This window comes from Carassius auratus, chromosome 1 (genome assembly GCF_003368295.1).
Source record: "Carassius auratus strain Wakin chromosome 1, ASM336829v1, whole genome shotgun sequence".
Classification (NCBI taxonomy): domain Eukaryota; kingdom Metazoa; phylum Chordata; class Actinopteri; order Cypriniformes; family Cyprinidae; genus Carassius; species Carassius auratus.
In genome coordinates this window covers 20,312,719-20,337,300 of record NC_039243.1, presented here as the reverse complement: position 1 = coordinate 20,337,300, position 24,582 = coordinate 20,312,719, and the positions used below count along the sequence as shown (strand labels likewise).

Below are 24,582 nucleotides of genomic sequence, written 5' to 3'. Positions count from 1 at the left end.
AAACCTAATAAATTAAACAAAAATCATAATTTATTCAAACACATGCCCGAATTGCGTGCCTTTAAATGCATTTCCTACAGCTGATTAGAATAAAACCTGGTGCATTTGAGGCGGTCACGTGATCAAGTGTTGTTGTTGACTCAAGCATGACCCCATCAGGAGCGACTTTAGCAGGATCAGCACCTCAAACATTCACATTAACATGCCCTGCAGCTCTACATTGTGTGCAGAATGACTTCAATTGTAATATTCACTTGCACTATGTGCATCGGAAGTCAGCGTTTTTACATAGTCCTCCATTGTATGAAAGAATAATGTGAGGCTGCAGGCTGCACTTTCACTTATAGCGTGAAAATCACCTTGGTTGTAAAGGTGCAAACATTATAACTAGATCTGCATTTCTTGAAGGAAATGTTGTGCTTGCAAGGCAGCTAATGAATGTGTTAACATTTTAGTTAAGCAAAACAGAAAGATGCTTTGCGTTGACGTATTATAAAGCAGATAACATTCTGTTCCATGTTTATATAAAGATGGACATTAGCATAGGATGATATTTTAACTTATTAATCCATCTATTTAAATTTAGTGTAATTAACAGAACAATCTTTAATAATAATAATAATAATAATAATAATAAAAATTACATTAAATTACAAGAGTTATTATTTTTCTGCTTAATTAAATTTTAAATAAAAAAATTAAAAATTAAATGTGCTTTAAAGGCATACAATATGAATTTTTAATATGACAAAATATGAAATGAAAATAAGTTGAAAAGAATATACAATATGAACAGATACATTATGAAAATAAATTGAAAAGAAATCATAATGCAATATGCAAACGCTGTAATAACACTGTTGTAAATGAATGGATCATCATTCTAACAATGTCAGTGGGAAATTTTCAATCTTTAAAATGATTGAATTTATTTAAATAATTGTAATAAACATTATGAATCCATGCAACCAGATCCTAAAAACTGCAAACAGGATTAAAATAAGAAATTATAGTCAAAACTAATTTATTTAAATAAATGTACTTGATTTTATTGAACATTATGAATACAAACATTACCAGTCTCTACCTAAAACTAAATAAACAAGGATAAAGTAAAAAAGAAAAGTATAGTCACAATTATCTTTCAAATTATCCAGTTTGTAGAGTCTATGATTCCCACTGAATTATTTGCATGTATCATTTTGCCTTTATTGAATTTCTGCCTCTTTATCTGAACCCTGTGAGTCAGTATAAACACATGTTGGAGCATTGTGCATGCATCAAACTCTACTGAGATCTAATCTCCTAATAAGCGCTTTAGCAGGAGGTAATTGTTTGTGTCTAATTAATATTTCAGGTGGTGCTTTGTGGAAAAAAATAAATGAAACTTGTTGAATGCTCCCCGGTTGCGGCATCACAAATGTGCTCCTATTCAAATTCAATCCATGTGGTTTTTAAGCAGTAATTAGCCAATAATGAGACTGTTGTACTCCATAGAGAACAGATCTGGCAGAGAAAAAAAAAAAAAGTAAAATTAAAAAAATAAATCACATGCATTTTACCTCCACCTGCTCTAATCATTTGTGTTAATTTGTCTTTTTGGTACTCGGTATATATATATATATATATATATATATATATATATATATATATATATATATATATATATATATATATATATATATATATATATATATATATTTAAACAATCTTTACACAATAAGGGTCATTTACATGATGAGGCTGCATGGAAAGAAAATGAAACACATCTTAGATGGCACCATCTGCTGATATTATCACTTGTGGAGGACTGAAAAGTGGACAAGTTTTCTGCCAAGTCGTTTGGCTTATTTTCAAAGGCGGGCAGACGGAGTGACATACATCATGGCATATTCCAGTGAGATGAAGTGAGATGAAGTGAAGGGATGTACTGAAGCGTAGTTCAAAAGTAGTGGTCAACCGATATATCGACAAGGCCGATATATCGGCTGATATTTGCCATTTTTCAAATATCTGCATCGGCCAATAAATTTTTCTGCTTTGTCGATGTGTTCAAGGCGAGACTTTTATTTAGACTGTGCTGAGAGCGGCAGTGCCTGAGCACACGCAGTGCTCACACTCTCTCTCTTGAACATCATCGTCGTTAATAGTTCTGTCTAATACGGATAGAAGTCTGTCTAATAATCAGATAGAATGGTTAAACAAAGGAATTAATGCATATTAAAGTACCATAATGGTTGCTTTTATATTAGGCCTATTAATCATAGAAAGGAAAGCATTATAATACTTTATCATTTGCCATCACCATTAAGCAATATACGCATTTATATACAGTAATTTAAACAAATCTTTGAATGACTAATCAACATTTAATTTCATAAAAATCGCAAACTTGGTCAAATCCAGCTGTGAGATCTTGTGAAGTGTGCATTTTTATTCAGCATGATCACGTGTACTCTGCGTGATGGTCAGTCCGTGTGAATTGAATGCTTTAAACTTTAATCTTATATGATTTCAAATTGTGCTGTGCTTTATGCATTTGCCCTCTGTCATGTTCAAGTCATTTTCTCTGTGTGCTGTATGTAAAATGAGGGTTTCCTTGGCTTTATTTGATTCCCAATGCACACAAACTTCCCAGCATAGTGAGTGCCCTGTTGGTTACAATGTTTACTTTATCTTTAATTAATTTTAATTAAATATTTATTTATTTGTAAAAAAAAATACTGTCATTTAAAGTATATTTTTTAATCCATTGTCAAATGATTTCAATTTTCTTAAATAATAATAATAATAATAATAATAATAATAATAATAATAATAATAATAATAATAATAATAATAATAATAATAATAATAATAATACATTTTATTGGCTTAATTATTATATTATACTTATATTTTTATTTATTTATTTATTCATTCATTCGACTATTTTTTTTTTTTATTTTTTTTTTTTTTTTACAGCAATCTTGTATTCTGCCAACAGTGTGATTTGTATCTGCCTATGACCTAATATCAATACAATTCCCATGGAAAGTTTCATTGAAACTCAACAATCTGCAATGTGACCCAAGGGAATCTGTGTCTGAAGGTCACTGTTATACCTTCCCTTTGTGTGACTGTTCCAGCACTGCTCCTCATCTGGGTCAGCCACTTCGTCCTCTGCGCAGATGCTGTCTGGCAGTGATGACCAGAATTTCTTCGACTCCTTCAGCTTCTCCTTAATGTCGATCACCTGTAATAATCAGGCACAGAGAATGATATTAGCATATGCAACACCACAAAAATACATAGAGTGAATAAACACATTTTAAACTGAGGGATGGATTGAGTTGGGATTTTTATAAAGTAGGGAAAGATGAGGCCATCAAATTGCATGGAAATCTAATTTTTGGCTCGCCGCACAGTTTACTTTCTCAGTTTCAACACTGTAGGATAATTCACTGGGGAGCAGGTGGAAGTCTAATCCTCCTCTAAGCTATGTTGGTATTTTCTGTACCAACCAGAAGGACAGATTTTCAGACTGACTGAACGGGATCTCTGGAATCTCTTCTCAACCCACCATGGCGTAGTGAGAGGTTCATAAATTGGACTAATTTGCAGGCATTATGCCAAGATTTATCTGTAAAAAATGCCTAGAAATGTCTAGTCAGTTGCCAGATGTGTCACTGGTTGTCTATTTCACTCATAACATGCCTTATTAAATGGCTGCTGTTGTTCAACTTTCTAGACATGCACAATATGTATACTATTTATTGGCTAGCAGTGCTTGTCAAGGCAAGAATCACTATTATTATTTCTTAAAATTGGATTAACGACACCAACAACCACCGAATTCAAATAATACAACATTTGCAATGTTTCTATCACTTTTACAGTCTTTTTAGTGATTCTTTCTGCAAGTTACATCATTGCACCAGTAAGCAGATATAAGTGACCCTATTTGAGTGAGTCAGTTATTAAAAACACTGATTCAGTCATGAACAAAACAACTGGCTGTCTTTATTAGCCTATTGTGAAATCATTAACTTAAATGATTAAGTCATTAATTTGATCAATTTGTTCAAAACAATGATTCATTCATGGAACAAAGTTTTATAAAATGAAAAACATTGCATTTCATTTTTTTCAGTTTTTCGATTAATTAATTACAAGCATTTTACCTGCTTCATTAATAATTATAAGGCTACCTTATTATTTGAAGTGTTGAGATTTTTAGAATGCACATTAAATTATTTTCATCAACTGGTTTACAGAGCTTTACAGAAAAAAAAAAATGTGCTTTAGATTTTCGCTTTACAGCAAAAATTTGGTCAAATTTTTGCATTGGTCTGAACAAAAATGCCAGACAGGCTGAATGGAAATGTAAATCAATTGTCTGATAGTAGATAGCACATATGGAACAGCAAGAATAGAGCTGTTTTCTAGTAAGCTCTGCAAAGCAGTGCTGCACTTATAAAACTATTTTATTAAGAGGTAAGACATTACACAGAGGGAAGGTGAAAGGCAAACCTTGGAAACTTTTGAAAACTGTCAGCTCCCACGTATGCATTCATAGAAATTAATTCATTCAAACATTCTTTCATATAATTTCTATCTGCACTCTGCCTTCCACCATGTTTTCACATAAAATGATACCTATGCTGCATGTTGCATCTGCGTGAGACTGTTACTTTGCATTTGCTGAACAGCATTTACAGTGGGTTTTCCAAAAATGTGAAATATAAAACGGTTATACTAATCGTCAGAACTTTTTATTGTGGTTTATTGTCAAACTGGTAACCACTTCATCCCTACACTTAACCAATGAACTGAAGCATTTACAAACACAGATTCACTTAGGGACAAAATACCTGACTGTAATTGTGAGTGAGTCATTGAATTATTCATTCATTTGATTCGCTCAGAAATGTTGAATTATTGGAGCAACAATATACAAACTAATTGATGGTAGTGTGTCAAAACTTTATGTTACTCAATATTAACTTCTTGTTTATTGAACTGCTGTATACAAACCCTCTTGCTGATATTGCTTGAATAATACAGCTTGTTTCATAACTTGGTCCACAATGTTTCATGTGGCCTGACTTTTTCTAAGTGATTAGATTAGATTATTTAATGGTTCCTTAATGGACCATAAAACAAAATATTACAATAAATGCAATAAAAATCACCTTGCAAGTTCACCTAAGCACCCCAGCCTAGAATCATGGTGTGTCCACAGAAAATTTGCTAACTTGATCCATTCTGTGTGGCTAAACCTGGTGAAGATTCCTTTAAAAAAACTTCCATCGAGTGTTAAGTAGATAATATACTCACTTTTTCTGGTTTGTATGAGGTGTACCTTCTAGGTTAAAGTAAAATGACCCCAGACGGTCTTCACTCAACCAAAGGCATATTGTATTATTTATCTACCTTATACTGTTACTACCTTTTGTGCAAGAGAGAATTAGCTTGTGCTCAGACATTACAAAATCATCAATAAAAGCTTGCCTTCTAGTACAGTACATCACCAAATCTGGGCCCAGAGATTCAGATGTGTGCATATTGATTTTATTAATGAAATGCACAACACTCCAGAAAGCAAACAGACTGATTCTTATCAGTGCAGGCTTCATACTGATCTGATGCAAGATACTGTATACGTTACACTTTGTAGGGGATAATAAAGGTGAAAAATAAAGTGACTTGTGTTAGGGTTTCAGCACAATTCTCAATAGCCTTCATATGGTATGAGTCATATCAAGCATTTTATAATGCCACTGTCAAAACAATATCTAGTCTAGGCATACCTTTTTGTGCATTTACTGAACATTTGTGTAATGGCAACGACATGTGTTGACGACTGAGCAGTGATTACAATCAGGTACAAAGCACTGCACCATGTTACTGACGTTATCGTTAACCACTTTCACACATGCACACAATAGGTCTCATTCATGAAACACGAGCAGAACGAATTTTTGTGTAAATCGCGTAAAGTGGTTTTGGCGTAAATTCTCGGATTCATTAAAACGTTCGTATTTTCCAAATGTTAGCTGGTACGAAATAAATCTACACCTGCTCCCAGCCACGCGTAAATAGTGCGTTTAATGTCTGAACGTTTTGCTCATTAATACGGCTGCATTTTAATTCACCTTAATCGGGTACATATTTACACAGCATTTTGAAAAAAATATTATATATATTAATTACATACGGTTTTTCTTTTAACTTTTATTATGAGAGCCAGTAATAGGATCTGTAACAGGCTGCCAAACTTCCTTTTTTAGGACCTGATACGCCACTAGTACGCTTGAAAGTAAAATGTGGCATTTTGAATGAACTTCTGATAAGAAAACTTCAATTTCTGCAGCTGAGAAATGTTTCTTTTTCAGTCGCTTTTGAGAAGACATGTTGAAATCCTTCGTTTGGTGTAATAATATGATGCTCATATATAGTTGTCAGTCGGATTTAATAGTCGGGATTTATGGTAATTGAGAGTGAGCGTGCACGCGCGTCCCATTTACGACTGATTGGAATTCATTAACACACACACACACAAACACACACATTTCACTAACACATCTGACGTTTATGAAGTTTTTGTGAATCAGGAGAAGAGTTTTCGGGAAGTTCTCTTTACGTGCAAATCACTCAGATATTTACTCGTATATTTACGAATGTTTCATGAATGAGACCCAATATATAAAATACACGATGATAAATATAAAAATCAATACACAATACCTATATAAAACACTATTTATTTACACGATTTATACTGAAAGAACTGCTATTACTGCACATTCACTATATAAAATAAAATTTGGTTGTGGCTTCAGTCGAATTCAGTGAGGCGCGGTGGTTTATGGGATGAGTTGCTCCTTCGCTCGAAATGAAAATACCTTTGACTTTTTTGGGATTTTCTCTTAATGTTTTCCCTCGAAACGATATGTTATATGCTTATGAGTTCAGCCGTAGCTGGTTATCCTCGCACATGCTATAAAACTCTTTAGATACAGATTTTTCTGAAAGTCAATGGGAGAAATGAATGGGAAATTTACTTCCGGCACCAAAGCTCTCTCGGGCTGTGGGTGGGACTGTGATGCTCTATACCAGAGCCTTGGAATAATCATTATGCAATTCGCCATAAATTCCCCATGCTAAGTGACATTAATTCTTGTTGGCACAGGAAACCTGTACACATCCTGTATGTGTCATCATGCGAGTATATTAGGTTTCTAACATACAATAATGATATAATTGGATTAAAAGGTGCTTGATGTCACATTCTGTAGAAATAAGCTGTGCTAAATGATGCTGAGGTTATCTGCGGAGTCAACAGCAACAGCCAGAGGCATGGCATTAAAGAATGTGTATTGACGGCATGCCAGAGTTGGAGACCACTTTGCCCTTTTTGAAGTGCTAATCTGAGAGCACGGGCTGCAGAGATCTGGAGCAGTTTCACACTGTGCTTTTGGTTAGCATTCATAAGGTGTTAGGCTGGATACTGATATTAACACCTCGGCATGGATGCTTTAGGAGGGTGTTGAAATAAACACAAAACAGTGAAATGTAAAATGAAGGCGGCTGAGACATATAAGGTGATGTTTTTGTTATTAGAATGGGTACATATGAGATTAGATTAACTTTATGTAACAAATAAATGGATGATAAGTTTATTTTTTACAAAATACTGACCATGATAGCATGGTAAGTCACCAACCAAAAAAATAATAAAAAATTAAAAATAATAATAATAATTGAATAATCATAATAAATAAATAAAATGACCCTTCTTCTGCATCTCACAAAACAAATAATTTTACAGTAATATATTATTGTAAAAAATAAATAAATAAATAAACAAAAATAATAATTATAAAATTTTATTAAAAATAATTAATTATTCTCACAAATCACTTATGATTTTAAAGTAATCAAAAATATTTTGTAATAAAATGAATAAAAATTAAAAAGAATAAACAACAGACAAATGAATGCTTCTTCAATTTATGAATTTACAGTAATTATTAAAAATCTAAATGCAAATTTGTAATGCAAAATATAAATATAAATAAAACTAAAAATAATATGGCTCATTTCAAATACTTCACACAAACTGTAATGTACATTCCTCATGTATGAAGGATTACTAAACATTTATTTCTGTGCAAACTGTTGGTATAACGATTTGCAAATGGTCAAATTCTGTGCAAGTTACATTATCAAACATTTATTGCATAAATGGGTAAATCAAGTATCACACCATAAATGGTAACTATATTAGCATCCACACCATGCAACGTAACATTTTGTTCATTATAAGAGAAGTTCATACTACAGTTTTGATGTCTGTCGCTTTAAATGCTTGAGTTTTTCAAAGCATGATGACTCATCATCTGGAAAATAAATAAATGAACAGTAATAAATGTGACTCCCATCATATTGTTCCTTTGTGTCATTATCATCATATTTGTAAAACTATATTTTTACCATTATATTTTTTTGTCCTTGTTGTGAATGGGCCCTAAGACTAATTCTACATAGATTGTTTATAAAATTGTTCTTACATAAATTGTAGCAATCTGTTTTATAGTTATGTGTTAATTCATAAAACCATTATAGTGTAAATTGTGACATCACGTAGATCGTTTCAACTTATGCAAGTACTTTTTAAATTGTTTGTAAAATTCTTGCATTACTTTATAGCACTCATTCAGTTTCAATTCATGCATTTTTATGATAAATTCACACAGACGTTTGTTCTGCTCGTGTTTTATGAATGCACACAACTATACTTTTATTTATTTGCATGTATCCAGAGCAAAACCAAATAAAGCATTATGATTTGCACAAACAAATTTGAGAAAAAGCTCTATTCAGCAACTACTGTATTGCAGGACGTTGCATAAACACCACTAAGGCAAAGGTGAGAAAAATAAATGTGATTCACACAAACATTTCTTTCCAGCAAGACCACTAGATGCTGCTGAACCTCTGAGAGAGAGAGAGAGAGAGAGCATGATATAGAAAGACTCCCCAGACAGTAGACAGCGTGCCAAGCATGCATATGAATAAATAAACCAACTCATGTTTCAAAGATGTATTAAAATACGTGCTGTGTATTAAGAGAAGCCTTATGTTAGCGGTAAGTGAGTGGCTGTATATTTGGCAAGAATTGTGCACTGGGTCAGGCTGCGGATCGTCTAACCGCTTGGCCACTCAGATCATTTTCACACAGGCCTGCCAGAAGGGATGAGTTAAGGGCAGGAACTGTTATTCACTTGGGCCCCATTGCTCATGAATCCAAGCTCGACAACAGCCAGACTGCAGAGTTTGAACGCTGGGCATCATTCCCTAAATGTGCCATGGCTTGACACGTGGGATACGAGCAAATCTTCACCTCCTCAATGACAAGATGTTCTAGGCTAAAGCATAAGAGAGGTGAATCTAAAATTCAAATCTAAATAAATAAATATGGCATTTTATACTCCACCACATGTCACTTCAAATCTGTATGCTTTTATTTATTTTGTGGGGAAAATAAAGTCATATAAGTTTGGAAAGTCTTGAAGGTAAGTAAATTTATTTGCAGTTAAAAAGTGGGAAAAGGTGGTGTATTATTAATCTGTAGAACTCATTCAGAAAACATCAGGGCACTTTCTGTAACAGTGTAGGCAACAACAGCTGAGATGTCATACTGTGTTATCTGTGGAAGAAGATCCTTATTTTCTGTGAATGTCGCTGTAATTACCATGCCAGTTCAACAACACTCTAAGTATGGCAGTATCTATTCAGAACAGCGGAAAAAGTCATAAATTGATTTATTTTGCATGTAATGTAGTTTAATTAATTCAACTACAAGCCTGTTCTTTGCTTAAGCAAAATAAGCTGGTTTGGGTTGAGTAAGCAAACTTTTTCAAAGTGTGCGTGTGTGTGTGTATAGTGATATTAAATTAAATTAACACATCTTCAAAATCATTTCTGGTTCTCTGGGTATATCAATTTAATTGGTGCATGTTTGCTATCTGATATTAGTTTTTGAACATATGTCATATGAACAGGTGGGCCAGAACTGTCTGTTTTATATCAAATGGATACAAATGTGCCTATGTGGAGCTTAGCCTCTGGACACCTTTTCACTTAAAATAGGAGGAAATGTTTGGTGGGTACAATCCATCATTGTGGTTCTAAATGTACTCGGCACCATTTACACCTGATGGTTCTCTGGCTCACAGGGGAATACAAGCAGAACCCGTCATTGCTGGCCAGGTCTACATGCGACTTTCATTCTCCAAAATTCCCCTGCAACTGCCCTCTATTAGAAAGTTTAGGATATGACATGTCCCAATTTACAATGATTTTATTCCCTGTTGTGTCCCCCCAACCCCAACAATGCTGTGAGGTCCTTGCCTATGTAATGATACATTAAGGATTGCATGACTAGTATAACAGGAGAATTCATTATGGAGAAGACTGCAAAGGGCATGCAATAATCATAACAAACAGAAGATTCTTTTTAAATGATTGCTATGCCGATGGGTTGTTCACATTGCAGTGTGCGATTAATTGCAGTGCAATAAAACACACAGCATATTTTCTGATGTTATTGCCATTGTTACTGAAAGTCAGTATGGTTTTAAATCTTCTCTTTCCCCGTGGCATGCTAATGCACATTATTTAAGTTGTTATATAAAGTCTTTCTAAAAGTACTTTCATGATCCGTGTTCTGGTTCTTTTCATGCACAGTTCATAAGTGCACATTATTCTATAAGTAAATAAATACATCACACTGCAGTAATTCACAAGCTGACCTAAACTAAGCATTTACAATGTTAGAAGTTAAAAGGCACTTCCGACTTCTGTAACAGTGAAAACCAAGTTTACAGCCTTGTCTCTTGTGTGTACAGCTCACCCTTCCCCAAAGCCTGAGATCTTGGAAGTAATGTCAAATGCCAACTGAACCAGTCATGCAAGCCACTTGCTTTCAGCTCCGCATACCAAATGCACCCTCACCGCTTCACATGGGGTGGCTTTCGTGACCCTTCTTAGTGTCTGATCAAATGGCTGGCAAATCACATCCCTTCAAGCATTCCTTGTGAAGTTCGGGGGCCCACCACAACCCCTCTGAACAGTGTTAGCAGGCCGAGCAGTGTGAAAATCTGAGCCTCGTATAGGTCAGAGCTCCTAATTAGGACTATTTGTTCTTGCGCTCCTTCCTCCCAACGGGAAAGAGCGCAGTCATGTTAATGCGCTCCTCTCGTGCTGCTATAGATTAGAAGTGTGGAGTGGATTTGGCTAATTGGAGGGGGGATTACACAGCAAGATATTTCACTGTTTGTGTCATTCACAGTGAGGAACACATCCCATGGCATTCTGTATACAAACAGCATGTGAGTGACGTTTTGTCCGAGATGATATTCAACTGATAAAAATCTGAGATAAGATATTTGCTCAACAGAAATCAATTGAACTGAGTGCATTTGCATGCGGGTGTTGACTTGACGTGTTTTGGGGTCTGACATGCTAAATGCTATAGTTTTTGTCTATTGAAATGTTTATATATATATATATATATATATATATATATATATATATATATATATATATATATATAGCGCAACGGACATTAAACTGATTACTAAACTGACATTAAAGACATTTACAATATTACATAAGATTTCTATGTAATCTACTTTCCCCAAACCCCTACCTTATTCAGATTCATGTCAACATGACTGTTACATATTTATTTGAGTTTCCAGTATGTTTAGAATGAAAATGCCATGGTGAAAGCATTTTCTTCTTGGTAACAATCTCCTGAAATGAGGACTTCAGCCTCTGGACATCACGATTGAGAGCATGACTTATAAAGCTGCCATCACATCACTATGTCAAAACACCTTTATAAACACACGCATGTATTCAGATGAGATGGTCCTCACATTGCACTGTCTAGTCATCTGCTTTCTCATGAAAGTGCCACTGAACCGACTGACACCACTTACCGGACCCTCCACATTAATTCAGTGCTTTTTACAACCTGTCTTCTTGGCGTTCCCTGCCAACAGATGAAAGCCAACCCCAACAGAAAGAGCTGTACGTCATGTAGCTTCTTTCTTTTTAGTGCCTGTCACTGTGGATGCTCATATATCAGCGCAGAGCTTTAACATTTAGATGAACATTTTAATTACAGACAGATTCACTGGCAAAACAGTAAGAGCTAAGCATATGAGAAGAGAAAACAACTGCTTTTTTTGTCAAGTGCATAAACTAAATGATCTGGTTTCCCTTAGCAGCTTTCAGCATTGTTGATCATAACACTTTAAAGGAGAAATTCAGCTTTGCATCACATTTACGCCAAGCTATTTCAACCATGCTGGCAGACATTTTGGGTATTTTGAGCATATTAACATGAGCACCACAAAACAATCTCTTAAAATAAACACAAGAACAATACAGGCAATATTATGAGAAGTCCAGAAAGAAGATAAATCCAGTGCGTTCAAATCTCTTTCCCTGAATACCAAGACCCTCATTATTAAAAACACTGTGTACAGTTTGATCCAAAATTGAATTCTGAGCTCCCCGTTAGGCTTTTCTTCTGTAAATAAACTTATTCGCTATTCCCCTTTGCAGTACAGTAATGAAATATTGATGTATGTTTTGTTAATATTAAAATAGTCAACTGTTATACTTTCTTGTCCTGTATTCCAACCAAACTCAAGCTACATTGCAAACTACTCTTAACACTGCAGCACAAACACAGACAAAGTCATTGGCATATCAACATAAAGATGCTTTCAGGATCTTCCCAAATGTTCTGTGCACACATGAAAAAATCCAGCACTGCATGGTTGCGAGCTATTTATTATTCATGCAGAAAAAAAGAAATCCCAGAATGCTAGAACAGAGGGGTCAGGCCCAGAGGAAGCGCACATATCGCCTCCCATGATGCCGCTGAAATGAACGCCTCATCTTCTGCTTGAGCAATGCCGTCACATGCACTTGTGAAGCAATTCCCCTTGTCTCGCTTCTGCCGCTGTCACAGAGGAACACATTTACATGATTCTCAAGGGAAAGGGACACCTGCTTTCTGGTTGCATGCTAGAGCATCTAAATTTTCAGATACTGAAGAGCAAATGTTGTACATCCATTGGTCGCTTTAATTTAAATATGGTGTTTTTGCTTATCAAAGAGCCAGATGGTCTAAGTATCCTGCTTGACCTGTAAGACTAGTTGTTTTTTTCCTTACTTCATTAGTAGTATACAATATATCTTTCCAACCCGATCTCACTGCAATTTGTACATTTTTCACAAGGTGGCTTATTCGTACAAATTCGTACGACCACACTCGTACAAATTCATACGATTGTTGCCAAATCATACGTATTTTACGATCAACTATCCAATATTGCCAATGGTTATTATTCCATACAAAGATTTAATTAATTATTTTTGCACCTCAAAATTCAGATTCACAGCCAAAATGAACTCCCACTTTAATATGGCATCACTATTTAGTAGTTTAATTATCTGCCACAATATTGAACATGACTTGATTCATTAATTAATATATGATTTAAATCTGTATGTATACATACTGCAAACTTATATAGCTATAAATATGTGATTAAATATGCTCAGAATGGAGCAGAATATTATATTAGAATAGCGTACGTTCTCATTGTAATTTTAACTTTAGTTTTGTGCTCTGTCTACCTACGTGACAAGCACATAATAGGTTCTTTCAATGAGATTGAAAAAAACAATTTTGGCCAAATTCTAAGCCCGGCATCCCATCACTTATTAGAGAAAGTAATCCATTGCAATGCAATGACTTACAGGTACAGTTCGGAGAAAAATTATTATAATTTTTATTTTTATTTTTTTTAAGGTCAGTGGGGTTAAATATTTTGGACCCTTCTGTCTATATAGGCAGCTCATTATGGTTTCCAACAGAGCTTGCTCAAATAATAATAATAAATGACACAACTTGTACAATACGATTAAAATTCCTGATGGATTTAACTCTGTTAAAGTCTTCTGCATATCATCAATGTCATTATTGTGAGTTAGTGAAAAACTGAGATAATCATTATAATTGCCCCCCTTGTGAATATTTTAGGGTAAACCAATCCATAAGATAACGGTCTTATAACATCCGCACAGATTGGACAGTGAACATAGTATCTGTCTGCTCTGTGCTTTGTCCGAGGGACTTTGTGGAACAGATGGCACATTCACACAGATTGTTGTTTTTCAACTTTCTTTTTCTGACATTTAGAATAGTGATGTTTATCGTCTGTAACATCTTGAATTGCTGTTGCTCCGCCAAATATTAGATGGCATCTCTGTACTTGTTTGTTTTCATCTTCCCAAGTGCAACTGAAGTTGTCATAAAGATAGATCTTATTGCATTGTTAAATCTGCATTAGGGAACACACAATTATTTGGTTCATCCAGCAATGGTGTCCTTAGTTTTTCTATAGATATGTCTATTTTTGTAACTAAAAGGATGGATGTGTGTGTGTGTGTGTGTGTGTGTGTGTGTGTGTTTACTTATTTATTCTTTAATAGTTGTTTTATTGGAATTAGTGCTTTTAACGAGAAAGAGAGAACAATATGTTTAGTAATGTACTATTACTTAAAAAAATAAATAAAATAAAAGCATAATTTTAGGTCAAGCTGAAGTTAAAGTGAGCTTTTTTTATTTTGCATAACTCTGGGCAAAATGGAATTTAAGAACAGTGTTTTATGATGTCATTGTTATAAGTTGTTTAAAATCATCAACAAATAAAATAAAATAAAATAACATAAAATAAAATAAAGAAATAAAAAAAATAAAGAAATAAATGAATGAATGAATGAATCATCTTATCCAACAGCGAAATAGTTTGTACTGGACTTGCTGATGTCAATATGCAGTCATGATGGCATTACCGATGGTGATTAGAGCCCGACCGATATATCGGCCGGCCGATATTATCGGCCGATATGAGCTAATTCCATTTAAATCGGCATCGGCGTTTATAACGGCCGATGGAACATGAGAAACGGAGTCTCATGCTTCACTCATGTTATGAGTGTTGCATAGTTTGCCCACCAGAGGGCGGTCTGCAACTCCAGAGTTGACAACAGCGCCAGAAATTCACTAAAGAAGAAAGCGATCAGCCACCCAGGTGAGTCTGTCGTTCCTCATGTGAAATGATTGTAGATTTAGTTCATACACTGTATATAAAAACAGTGTGGTAGTTCTAGCTAACGGTCCTATCATTATCACTTCTAAATATTCTGCAACATCACTTACAGCCGCGAATGCATTGCTATATTAGATTAGCCACAAAGCTAATACCATGTTTATCAGTGGAAGAGCGCGAACGTTAATAAGAGGTCAAACTATAACGTTAGCATTTAACTTAGTCTTATTCTATTGCGGTGTGTTTCCCACATAATGACTGCGTAATGGTCCTTTCACACAGGACGCGGTATGCACGGCGCTTCCCCGCTGGGTTTAGCGTTGCCCTTCAGATACAACGCGATTTACGCTGCGCTGCGCTATGGCGTTGGTGGAGTTTTAAAAACTTTTAGCGGGAGCTCTTTCATAGTCTGTTGTTCCTCCTTTCGGTCAGCAGCAAACATGTATCTGTCCCGTTGTAAGAAGCGAGCGATAGCGCTAGTCCTGCTGATGAGAATTAAGAGAGAAGCAAGGAAGAAGAGGCTACCCTCAGGTCCAGAGCACAATTTGGTGAATTCAGGCTGGTTACGTTACTCTAACGCTAATATAGCTTCCTTTTTAGCAGGCCCCTTAAATGCTTGCTATTAACTTGTTTGAAGGTGGTTCTTCTCAAAATTGACAGCGGTGTGTTCATGGCACTAACGTTAACCATTCAACTTCGAATTGATTCCGTAATCTTCCGGTAACAGTAGGCTAACTTTACGTTCGCCAGCGCATGACGATGTTTTGATTCAGACTGCACAAAGAGAAGAGGAGAAGATATACGGGTCTGTGTCTGTGAGAGCAAATATAGTGTAGTTACAGTAACTACAGTAGGTGCGTCAGAAATGATTAAACCAGAGGGGACATGTAACTAAATGTGAGCTGAACACGCGCTTTTTTCTTTTTTTTTTTTTTTTTACATATTGTTTCAAAGCAGCTTTACAGACATAACAGGGAAATGTTGAAATAATATAGTTAAATATAAGTAGGTAATACCTATTGCTTGACAAATAAAAAAAAATATATATATTTTTCTCATTTTTGCCTATGTAGGAGATCCCTGTTTATTATTATTATTATAATTCTAATGATGACATGAGTAATGATACATGGTGATATTATTAATAAACATGCTTATTCTTTCTCTGTCTCTCTTTCTGCCCTACAGATACCTAAAAAAAGGTGAATGCTGTAGCAGTGTGGGACTACTTCTGCAAATACTTTAACTTTAGTATTATTATTTATTTACAGTACACACACAGACTGTTAAAACCAGCTTCAACTGGAAGAAAGTAAAAGTGTTAAATGTTTAAAACCAGACTGTTTTTTGATCATTAAAAAATATATACTTTTGATGTGCAATTGTTTAGTCATTGAGACTGCTTTTTTTTTTTTTTTTTTTTTACATAAATCCCTTCTGGAAAATGGTTTATACAGCCCACATACATAGAACAGGCAGATATTTTGCTATTGAATGTTGTGTAAGTGCAGTTTATAGGAAATGGGTCTAATATCCAGTTTATTTTCAAAATCAAAATATCGGCTTATAAATCGGCTCTTTTCGAGTTAATATCGGCATCGGCATCGGCCCCCAAAAATCCATATCGGTCGGGCTCTAATGGTGATAATGGCTGTGTTCATTGGCTTATCAATGCCTCGTTAGCATTTAAGCATTTTTACCCTACGCTCTTATTAGCGGAGCCATTTGTAGATAGTGCTTAACATTATCCATTTCGTTTGCCATTTTAGCAGCTTGCATGACTTAAAAGCAATTGTCTTCCGATCAATACTATGCAAACAGCCATTAAAGGGATCATATGATGCTGTTTAAAAGAACATTACTTTGTGTATTTGGTGTAATGCAATGTGTTTATGTGGTTTAAGGTAAAAAAAAAAAAAAAAACACATTATTTTTATTATTGTTTCTCCGCTTTGACCCGCCTTTCTGAAATGCGTAGATTTTTCAAGGCTCATCGTTCTGAAAAAGTTAGGAGTGCTCTGATTGGCCAGATATCCAGTGTGTTGTGATTGGCTGAATGCCTCAAGCGTGTGATGGAAATGTTATGTCCCTTAACATACTATGCCGTCTTCCAGGCCAGCAAGCTTGAGACTCAGTCCAGCTGTTCTGCACGTCCACATCCCATCATCGGTTCTCTTTTAGCAGTTCTGTCAATGTACCGTTAGGAGTAACTGAATAACTCAGTATATTGGTTTATTGGTTTATTTCATGCCAGAGGGAGTTTAAGGTATGTTTATAAACCGAATAGCTTAAGTAATTTTGGGATTAGTGCGTACTGGAGACACAAACCGTTTCAAACAATTCAGTTCGATTTGGTGAACTGGTTCGACCAGTTTACTAAGAAGATCCGGTTAAATAGAAACATCATCAGATATCCAGACGGAACATCAGACGGAACAAGACCAATAAAATCCATTACAAACAAGGCATTTGTCGCATCCAGTGGGGACATAATTACTGATCATAATGACTTATACAGTTTTTTTAAGCATTGTGTTGTGTCACGCTGCTTTAAACATAAAACCATGTCTGCATTTGTGATCTACAAAACAACAGGCCTACTCTACTGCTCAAAACTCGTGTTTGAATCATCATTGGCAAATTATTTAGATATAAAATATGTGCTTACAGGTTATGAGTCAGAAGCGCATGTTAGAACGAGCTGCTTTAGGGGGGTTTGGAGGAGCCTTAACTTTTAGAAAGAATATGTTTTTGTATTTGAGACTTCAGTCTTTGCAACTTTACAGATCTTCTTTATGCACCACTGAGCTGGTAACACTCCAAAGAGAAAGGACAAATTTAAAATCGCATAATATGTGAGTCATTAAGGACAGCTCGCTTTATAAAAGACTTTATAGGGTTAAATTGAACAAGCTCTCTGGTGACTTTAGCCAGACTGCTGGTCTAAAAAGGCTCAAATGTATTTTTTTGTCCATGTTACATTCTCAGCCTTTCATTCACAAACAGTCTGTCAAAACAAACCACATGCATGTCTACAAAAGCTACATGATCACTGATTGTGGCCTTGCATGCAGTTTTAGGTTAACCAAAAAAAAAAAAAAAACTTTATTATTATTATTATTATTATTATTCATTTTACCATGTCCAAAAACATGATAATTCTATGGTGATTTTAATTAACAATACAGAAACATTCTTAACTATGATAAATACTGATACTGATTCTATAACATTTTAAATTAACTAAAAAAATAAATAAAATAAAAATAAAACTGAGATAAATGCCAAATGATTACATATTTATATGATATATTCATCCAAAAACATAGGAACATGTCCAAAAATGTGAATGATAATGCAATGGTCCCTTTAAGCATATCAGTTATCAGTAAACTGGTTAACAAAGGTTAGATTGATATAATCAGGCACAAAACTCACATTGCTTCAGCATTTTGCTCTTTAGCAGATGCATTAAACGCTCTGTAATTGAGCAGAGAGCTTTGCCTTATTGACCTCCCATCATGCTTTTTAAAATGACCCATAGAATGAGAGGGAGGTACGTTCGAGCTGACAAACGACTAAACAAGAGAAAGTCAAAAGGAGATTAAGAAGACAAGACTTTTAGAGGTTCCTTTGCACTTTGGAGGAGCAGGATGTCACTTGATCAACAAAGAGGGAGGAATTTTACTGGCCCCCTTTGCAGGGACAGGAATGGATTTTCCGCTGGCATGACAGGGGGGATACCAAGTTCAGCATACGAAGAGGCCATGAAGAGGAAGCAATTGAGATGCACTGCCAGTAGCTAGCATTCGTTCCATGCAACATCAGGGGTAGCGCGGTAGTGCGTTTGAATGGATGAGGTGACAAATACTTGGTCCTGAAATCAATCTAGAATAAGTGCAGGGATTGTGTAAAAAGGGACATTTTAGCCAAAAATCTGTCCTCATTTACCCATTTCGAAGCTTCGAACAAGTATGATTTTTTTTTTTTTCAGAATGGGGAAACTTAAAGTTAATCAAAATGACAAAAAAAAGCATACTATCTGTAATCCATATGATTTATGCACTGCAGAAAAAAAGAAAAAAATGTCTTCATGTATGACATATCATTAACCGGAAGAAACACACAAGGTGGGGTTGTTTGTTGAAATATGGCAGAATACATAATATAATATCCATAATTATATGATTCTGGAAGGATGTTTGTTTAGAAAAGCCCATTTCATAAGATCTCTCTAGAAAACGTCTTTTCTGAGTTGGTTAGGAAATGCCCACATTTATGCCCATTGTGGTTATTCTGCTCATAAAAGCATCTGCTGAATCTGCAAAACAGCATGACGCAGTGGCATGCCATGTCGTTAAAAAAAAAAAAAAAAAAAAACACAGTACACGCCCGCTGTCTGCACTGGTGCTTTATTCACACTACTCAGCCGCACAGTAATTGTGGCTTTGGGGGAATAAAATATAGAGTGGTTATCTGAATGCACAACTCCATTAAAATGTAACTTAAACCATCTTTTGGAATGTCTTTGTGTTTTAAAGCTATTCAAACCCTTTACTGGCATAGGCGGTTGGATGCTGTATCAACCAGCACTCAACTAACAGACTATGGGTTTGCTTTTGTTACAAGTGCTTCTTTCTTTCCAGCCACATCCTGTGTATTTTACACAGATTTAGAATGGGATGCCACAGTCCACCGTTAAGAGAGGGACAAACGTCAATAGAGCAATAAAATGACCGATTGAGAAATGGAGGTTACACAGCCACAATAAAGAAAATTGTAGGATGTCACTTTTCTAAACTTTAATGGCTAATAACAATCTGAAAAAAATATAGACGAGCATCTAAAAAAGTCAGGGAATCAATGGAAACTTTCTAAGTTGCAATAGAAATAACAGCAGCTGCTTTTTTTGTGTGCGTGTGTGTGTGTTTTTACAAAACATACAGCACAAAGTAAAAGTCACCAGTATACTCTACTATATATTTATATATAAAAAACATAATAATACTTTGATTAAACAAGGACACATTCAATTGTTCAAAAGTAACCGCAAACATATATTATTATAATGTTGCTAAATATTTATATTTATAGTAAATGCTGTCATAAAATATTATTTATTTATTTATTTAAACAAAAACATATAATAATAAAAAAAAAATAAAAATAATTCTTGAGCACCAAATCAGCATATTAGAATGATTTCTGAAGTAAATTCCATTTTGCAATATATTCATTTCAAACTTTGCTGTTTTTACTGTATTTTTTTTTTTTTTTTTTTGTCATCCACAATGCTTTGGAAATTTCTGCAAGTTTGTATTGAAAATAATCTGATGGGAATGTGTTTGAGAAACTTTATATACTAAAGTACTTAAACTGAAGTCATAATGAACATATTTTACACTATAAAAAAAAAAAAAAACAGATAAAAACAATGAAGGAGTCTGTTGTAGGCTGAAAGAAAATCCTCTGCTAAAATATTATCATCTTTATACTGTAATACCAGTAGTGGTGGTCCGAGTGTTTTAAAGTCAGAGTTTTTCCATTTATGACGTTGTGAATGCATTCAGGGCACAGAAACCTAGAGCTCTGGTTGACCGAGGTTGCAAAACGTCTTCATTTATTTCGGAGGATAATTACGCTTAGGCATTAACCAAAAATGCACCATTGGCAGCCAATAAGAAAATATGAGAGAATATGGATCCAGTTGTTTTGGTCAGAGCGCTTCTTGCCAAGTCCAACATAAAATCCTTCTGCCATATAATTAAAAAGCTGCTTTCCCTGCAGGCGTTTATACACTTGATTCACATGAAGCCGACGGTAGCATGAGAATGACCCTGCAGATGTCGCTCACCTTTTCATGTTTCTGCTAGAGTTATCCAAACCTCTTCATTTATTTCCATTTCTCCTCTGGCTGCTGTTAAAAGCCTCCTACATACACTGAAGATGGGGAGTATTATGGAAATGGCTCTTATTATATCCAGGAAAGGCGTTTCTATTTGGATAAGAAACAACAGTGGGTTACATTAAATTATTTTTATTTCTATTGGAACTTTATGGCCATATTCGTAGGTTAACGCAAATGCAATGTCCATTCTTCTTCGGATGCCCTGCAATCTTTTTAGATGTTGGGGTGCAAATTAGGAGCAATCAGTATTTGGAAAACATACTAAATCACAGGTGATGATTCATTATGTAAGAAGACAGCTTTCAGTTCATGAGCATATCAAGCCAATGATTAGTAGCCGACAAAAGCAACTGAATTACATGACATCCTACAAAGCACCTGCACCCATGGGTTTATCTTGAAACCTACGTCATCCGTTTGACATTCTGCTGTGTCTGTACACATAAGCCGGAGACATCTGGAAGTCAAGTAATTAGTCAGGCAAGCCTTCAAGCTAGATGAAGAATAGTCCAGTTAGACGCTTACACACAAGTGGGCCTGCACTGAGCGAACACCTCCAAAACATCCTCCACAATGTGGATTACCACAAATCATGGGCGTAGGTTTGGTCTCAGCTTTGGTGGGTACACCCCGGGACACCCCCCCCCCAGAATATCACAATACAGAGGTGAATCTACTTCATCTCATTATATTGTATCCTGACCCCGATATACCATCCTGTATACTGTCCCTAAAGAGCTAGTATAACTGTATAATCTCAAAAATGCACTCTCAAAAAATAAAAAATAAAAACCTGAGACTGTGTAATGCTGAACAACCAAACGTTTTATTAACATAAATTATGTACATTTGTATTTACACTAACAAAAAATACTCTGCCACAAGGAAACAAATCTAAATAAATAAATATAATAACCCTTTTCTATTATAAACACTATTTACCCTCCAATACACTCATGTTTATGTTGACTGCAAGATTCTAAGTTAAGGTACAGGCTAATTGACATTCAGTTACTTGCTAACGTAGCATTCTATCATCCTGGGTAATACATACTATCACCAGTTAATACTATTTTCCACAGTAGAATAAAACTGAATATTAAAATGTTTTTACTGGCCTTTGTATGTGGCAACTTACCGTCGGCCGTCGTTAACATGCGCGCGCGCGCACACACACACACCCACTCGCTGTTAGTGCAAGCACAAAAGTAGTCCCGGCCCGCGCGTGTAGCCTGTCAGATACCCCGCCGCCAATCAAATTACAGTGTTTCTTGTACTGTCGTGGTGGCCGTTAGAATCGATCCAAATAGCAGTGCAAAGATACAAATAGCAGTTCAAAGGAGCTTGCTAAATATTGGTGTGGACAAATTTGTCATCTCAAAATATTGATAGGGACTAGTACCTAGCGTCCCCCCCTAAACCTACGCCCATGCCGCAAATTCATCTGCAGAACATTTTATCATCTAAAAAAACCCACAGTTGAGCATGTATTTCTTCTCGAAACTGAATGTGCATTTCTGGGCAGTTTATAGTAAATATTAACAAAAAAAGATGTTTTTTTGTTGTTATATATATATATATATAAAATCACTATATAGGCCCATTTAAAGTGTTTATGAGTGTGAAAGTATTATCGTGCTTACTGTATAACATGGGGGGCGCCCGCACAATCATTTTCTATTTATTTATTTTTTGGATGTGCTTTCTGCCAACTCATCCAGTCATTGTGAATGGAGCGTGTCATGACAACAAACTGACAAACCGAAAATAAATCTTTAGAAGGCTTGAAATGTCTACTGATAAACCGTATGAAAAGGTGCATTTCTCTATCAAAATGCACATCCATTAGGCTACTGTGGAGCTGGAGAGTCATCGCCGGTGTTTGCAGCCGACACTGACTGAGAAAGCAGTTTAGTAATAAATTACTAAACTGTCTCCTTATATATATATATATATATATATATATATATATATATATATATATATATATATATATATATATATATATATATATATACACACACACACACACACACACATATATATATATATATATATATATGACTTTTTAAATAAATAATAATTTATTTAATTATATTGCATATTGAGGCCTTTAATTTAAAAATAAAAATATCTGGATAGAAACATGACTACTGATGTCTGTGATGTGCACGATGTATGACATAAATCTATCAGTGCTTAAAAAGTATGAAAGCTTATGTTATCTACATGTACTTTAACACAACTCCAGCTCAACTTCCTGACTCTATTAAGTGTCTTATACAGCATGAAGAGGGCTGTTACTTTAAATGGCTTGTTCTCGTGTTCTCATTCAATATGTTCCCAAGAGGACGTCTATAAGTCTCAGAGCTAAGTGCTCCCATTAAAACTTCAATGAGCTATAAAACCTATGTAAATTCATTTCCTTAATCATACTTATGATACTTGGGTCATGTACAGAGAACAGCTTTTAGTTGCAAAAGTGCTCCCTTAACAACTTCCCTATTCACAGAGAAGAAGAACCTTCCTGGTCTCCGATCCAAATCACCTGATCAAAAGAGCTGCTCTACACAGGCATCTTTTTATACTTAAAAAGTTCCTCAAAATCAAATATTGAAATGTTTTATTTACTTTTGCATTCTAAATATTTGTGGTGACCTCTTGAAATGTATACTAATTGTGAGAAAATAAATTCTATAATACTAAATGTATTTAAAGCAATACAAATAAAATACATTTTTCACTAAATAAATAAATAAATAAATAAATAAATTCAATCATTTTAAATAATTGCTTTTTTTATATACAATTTTGTCTAAAATAAAAACTAAAAACTAAAATAAATAGTTTAACATATATAAAATTAAAATAATTAGTTTGTCTAAATTAAAAAATTAAAAACTAATAACATATTTTAAAAGATTTATTTATTTAAAAATGTTTACTATTGTGTCCAATCAATCAATCAATCAAATCAATTGTTTTATATAAAATTGCATATAAAGGAGCATATATCATTTTATAATTTCAAACAATATTGATTTTAAGGACATTTTTGTTTACTTTTGTATTCTAAATTCCTCCACTTGAAATGCATTATTACATTAACATTTAATAATTTAGCATTATGCTTTTATCCAAAGAGACTTCAAGAGAAGCAATCAGACCAACAAGAGAGCAACAGTGCTTTGACAAATCTCAATTAGTCTAGTCTAATTAGAATAGAATAGAATAGAATAGAATAGAATAGAATAGAATAGAATAGAATAGGAAAGTGCTAGTATTTATTGTTCAGGTGCTGGTGAAAAATGAGTCTTTAGACGTTTGGAAATGGCTTTGCAGCTTGAACTGAGATGATTTCCACCAGCTCGGAACAGTCCAGGAAAATGTACATGAGAGATTTTGTGCCTCTTTGGGATGGCATCACGAGGTTTCGGTTACTTGAAGAACACAAGCTTCTGGAGGGTGCATAAGTTTGAACTTGCGAGT

General features: G+C 34.7%; 1 protein-coding gene across 3 annotated transcripts in view; it reads right to left on the bottom strand.

Moving 5' to 3' along the window:
• The window catches only part of LOC113100748 (glypican-6-like), a 214,871-nt gene that overhangs the window by 5,025 nt on the left and 185,264 nt on the right, over positions 1 to 24,582 (bottom strand). For 2 of the 3 annotated variants that reach the window (XM_026265362.1, XM_026265395.1), the window contains one exon: positions 3,105 to 3,235. In XM_026265362.1, coding sequence (XP_026121147.1) covers positions 3,105 to 3,235 — 131 coding nt within the window. Of the gene's footprint in view, positions 1 to 1,034; positions 1,507 to 3,104; positions 3,236 to 24,582 lie in introns of those variants that run through there. The other variant, XM_026265428.1, reaches the window with a different exon arrangement.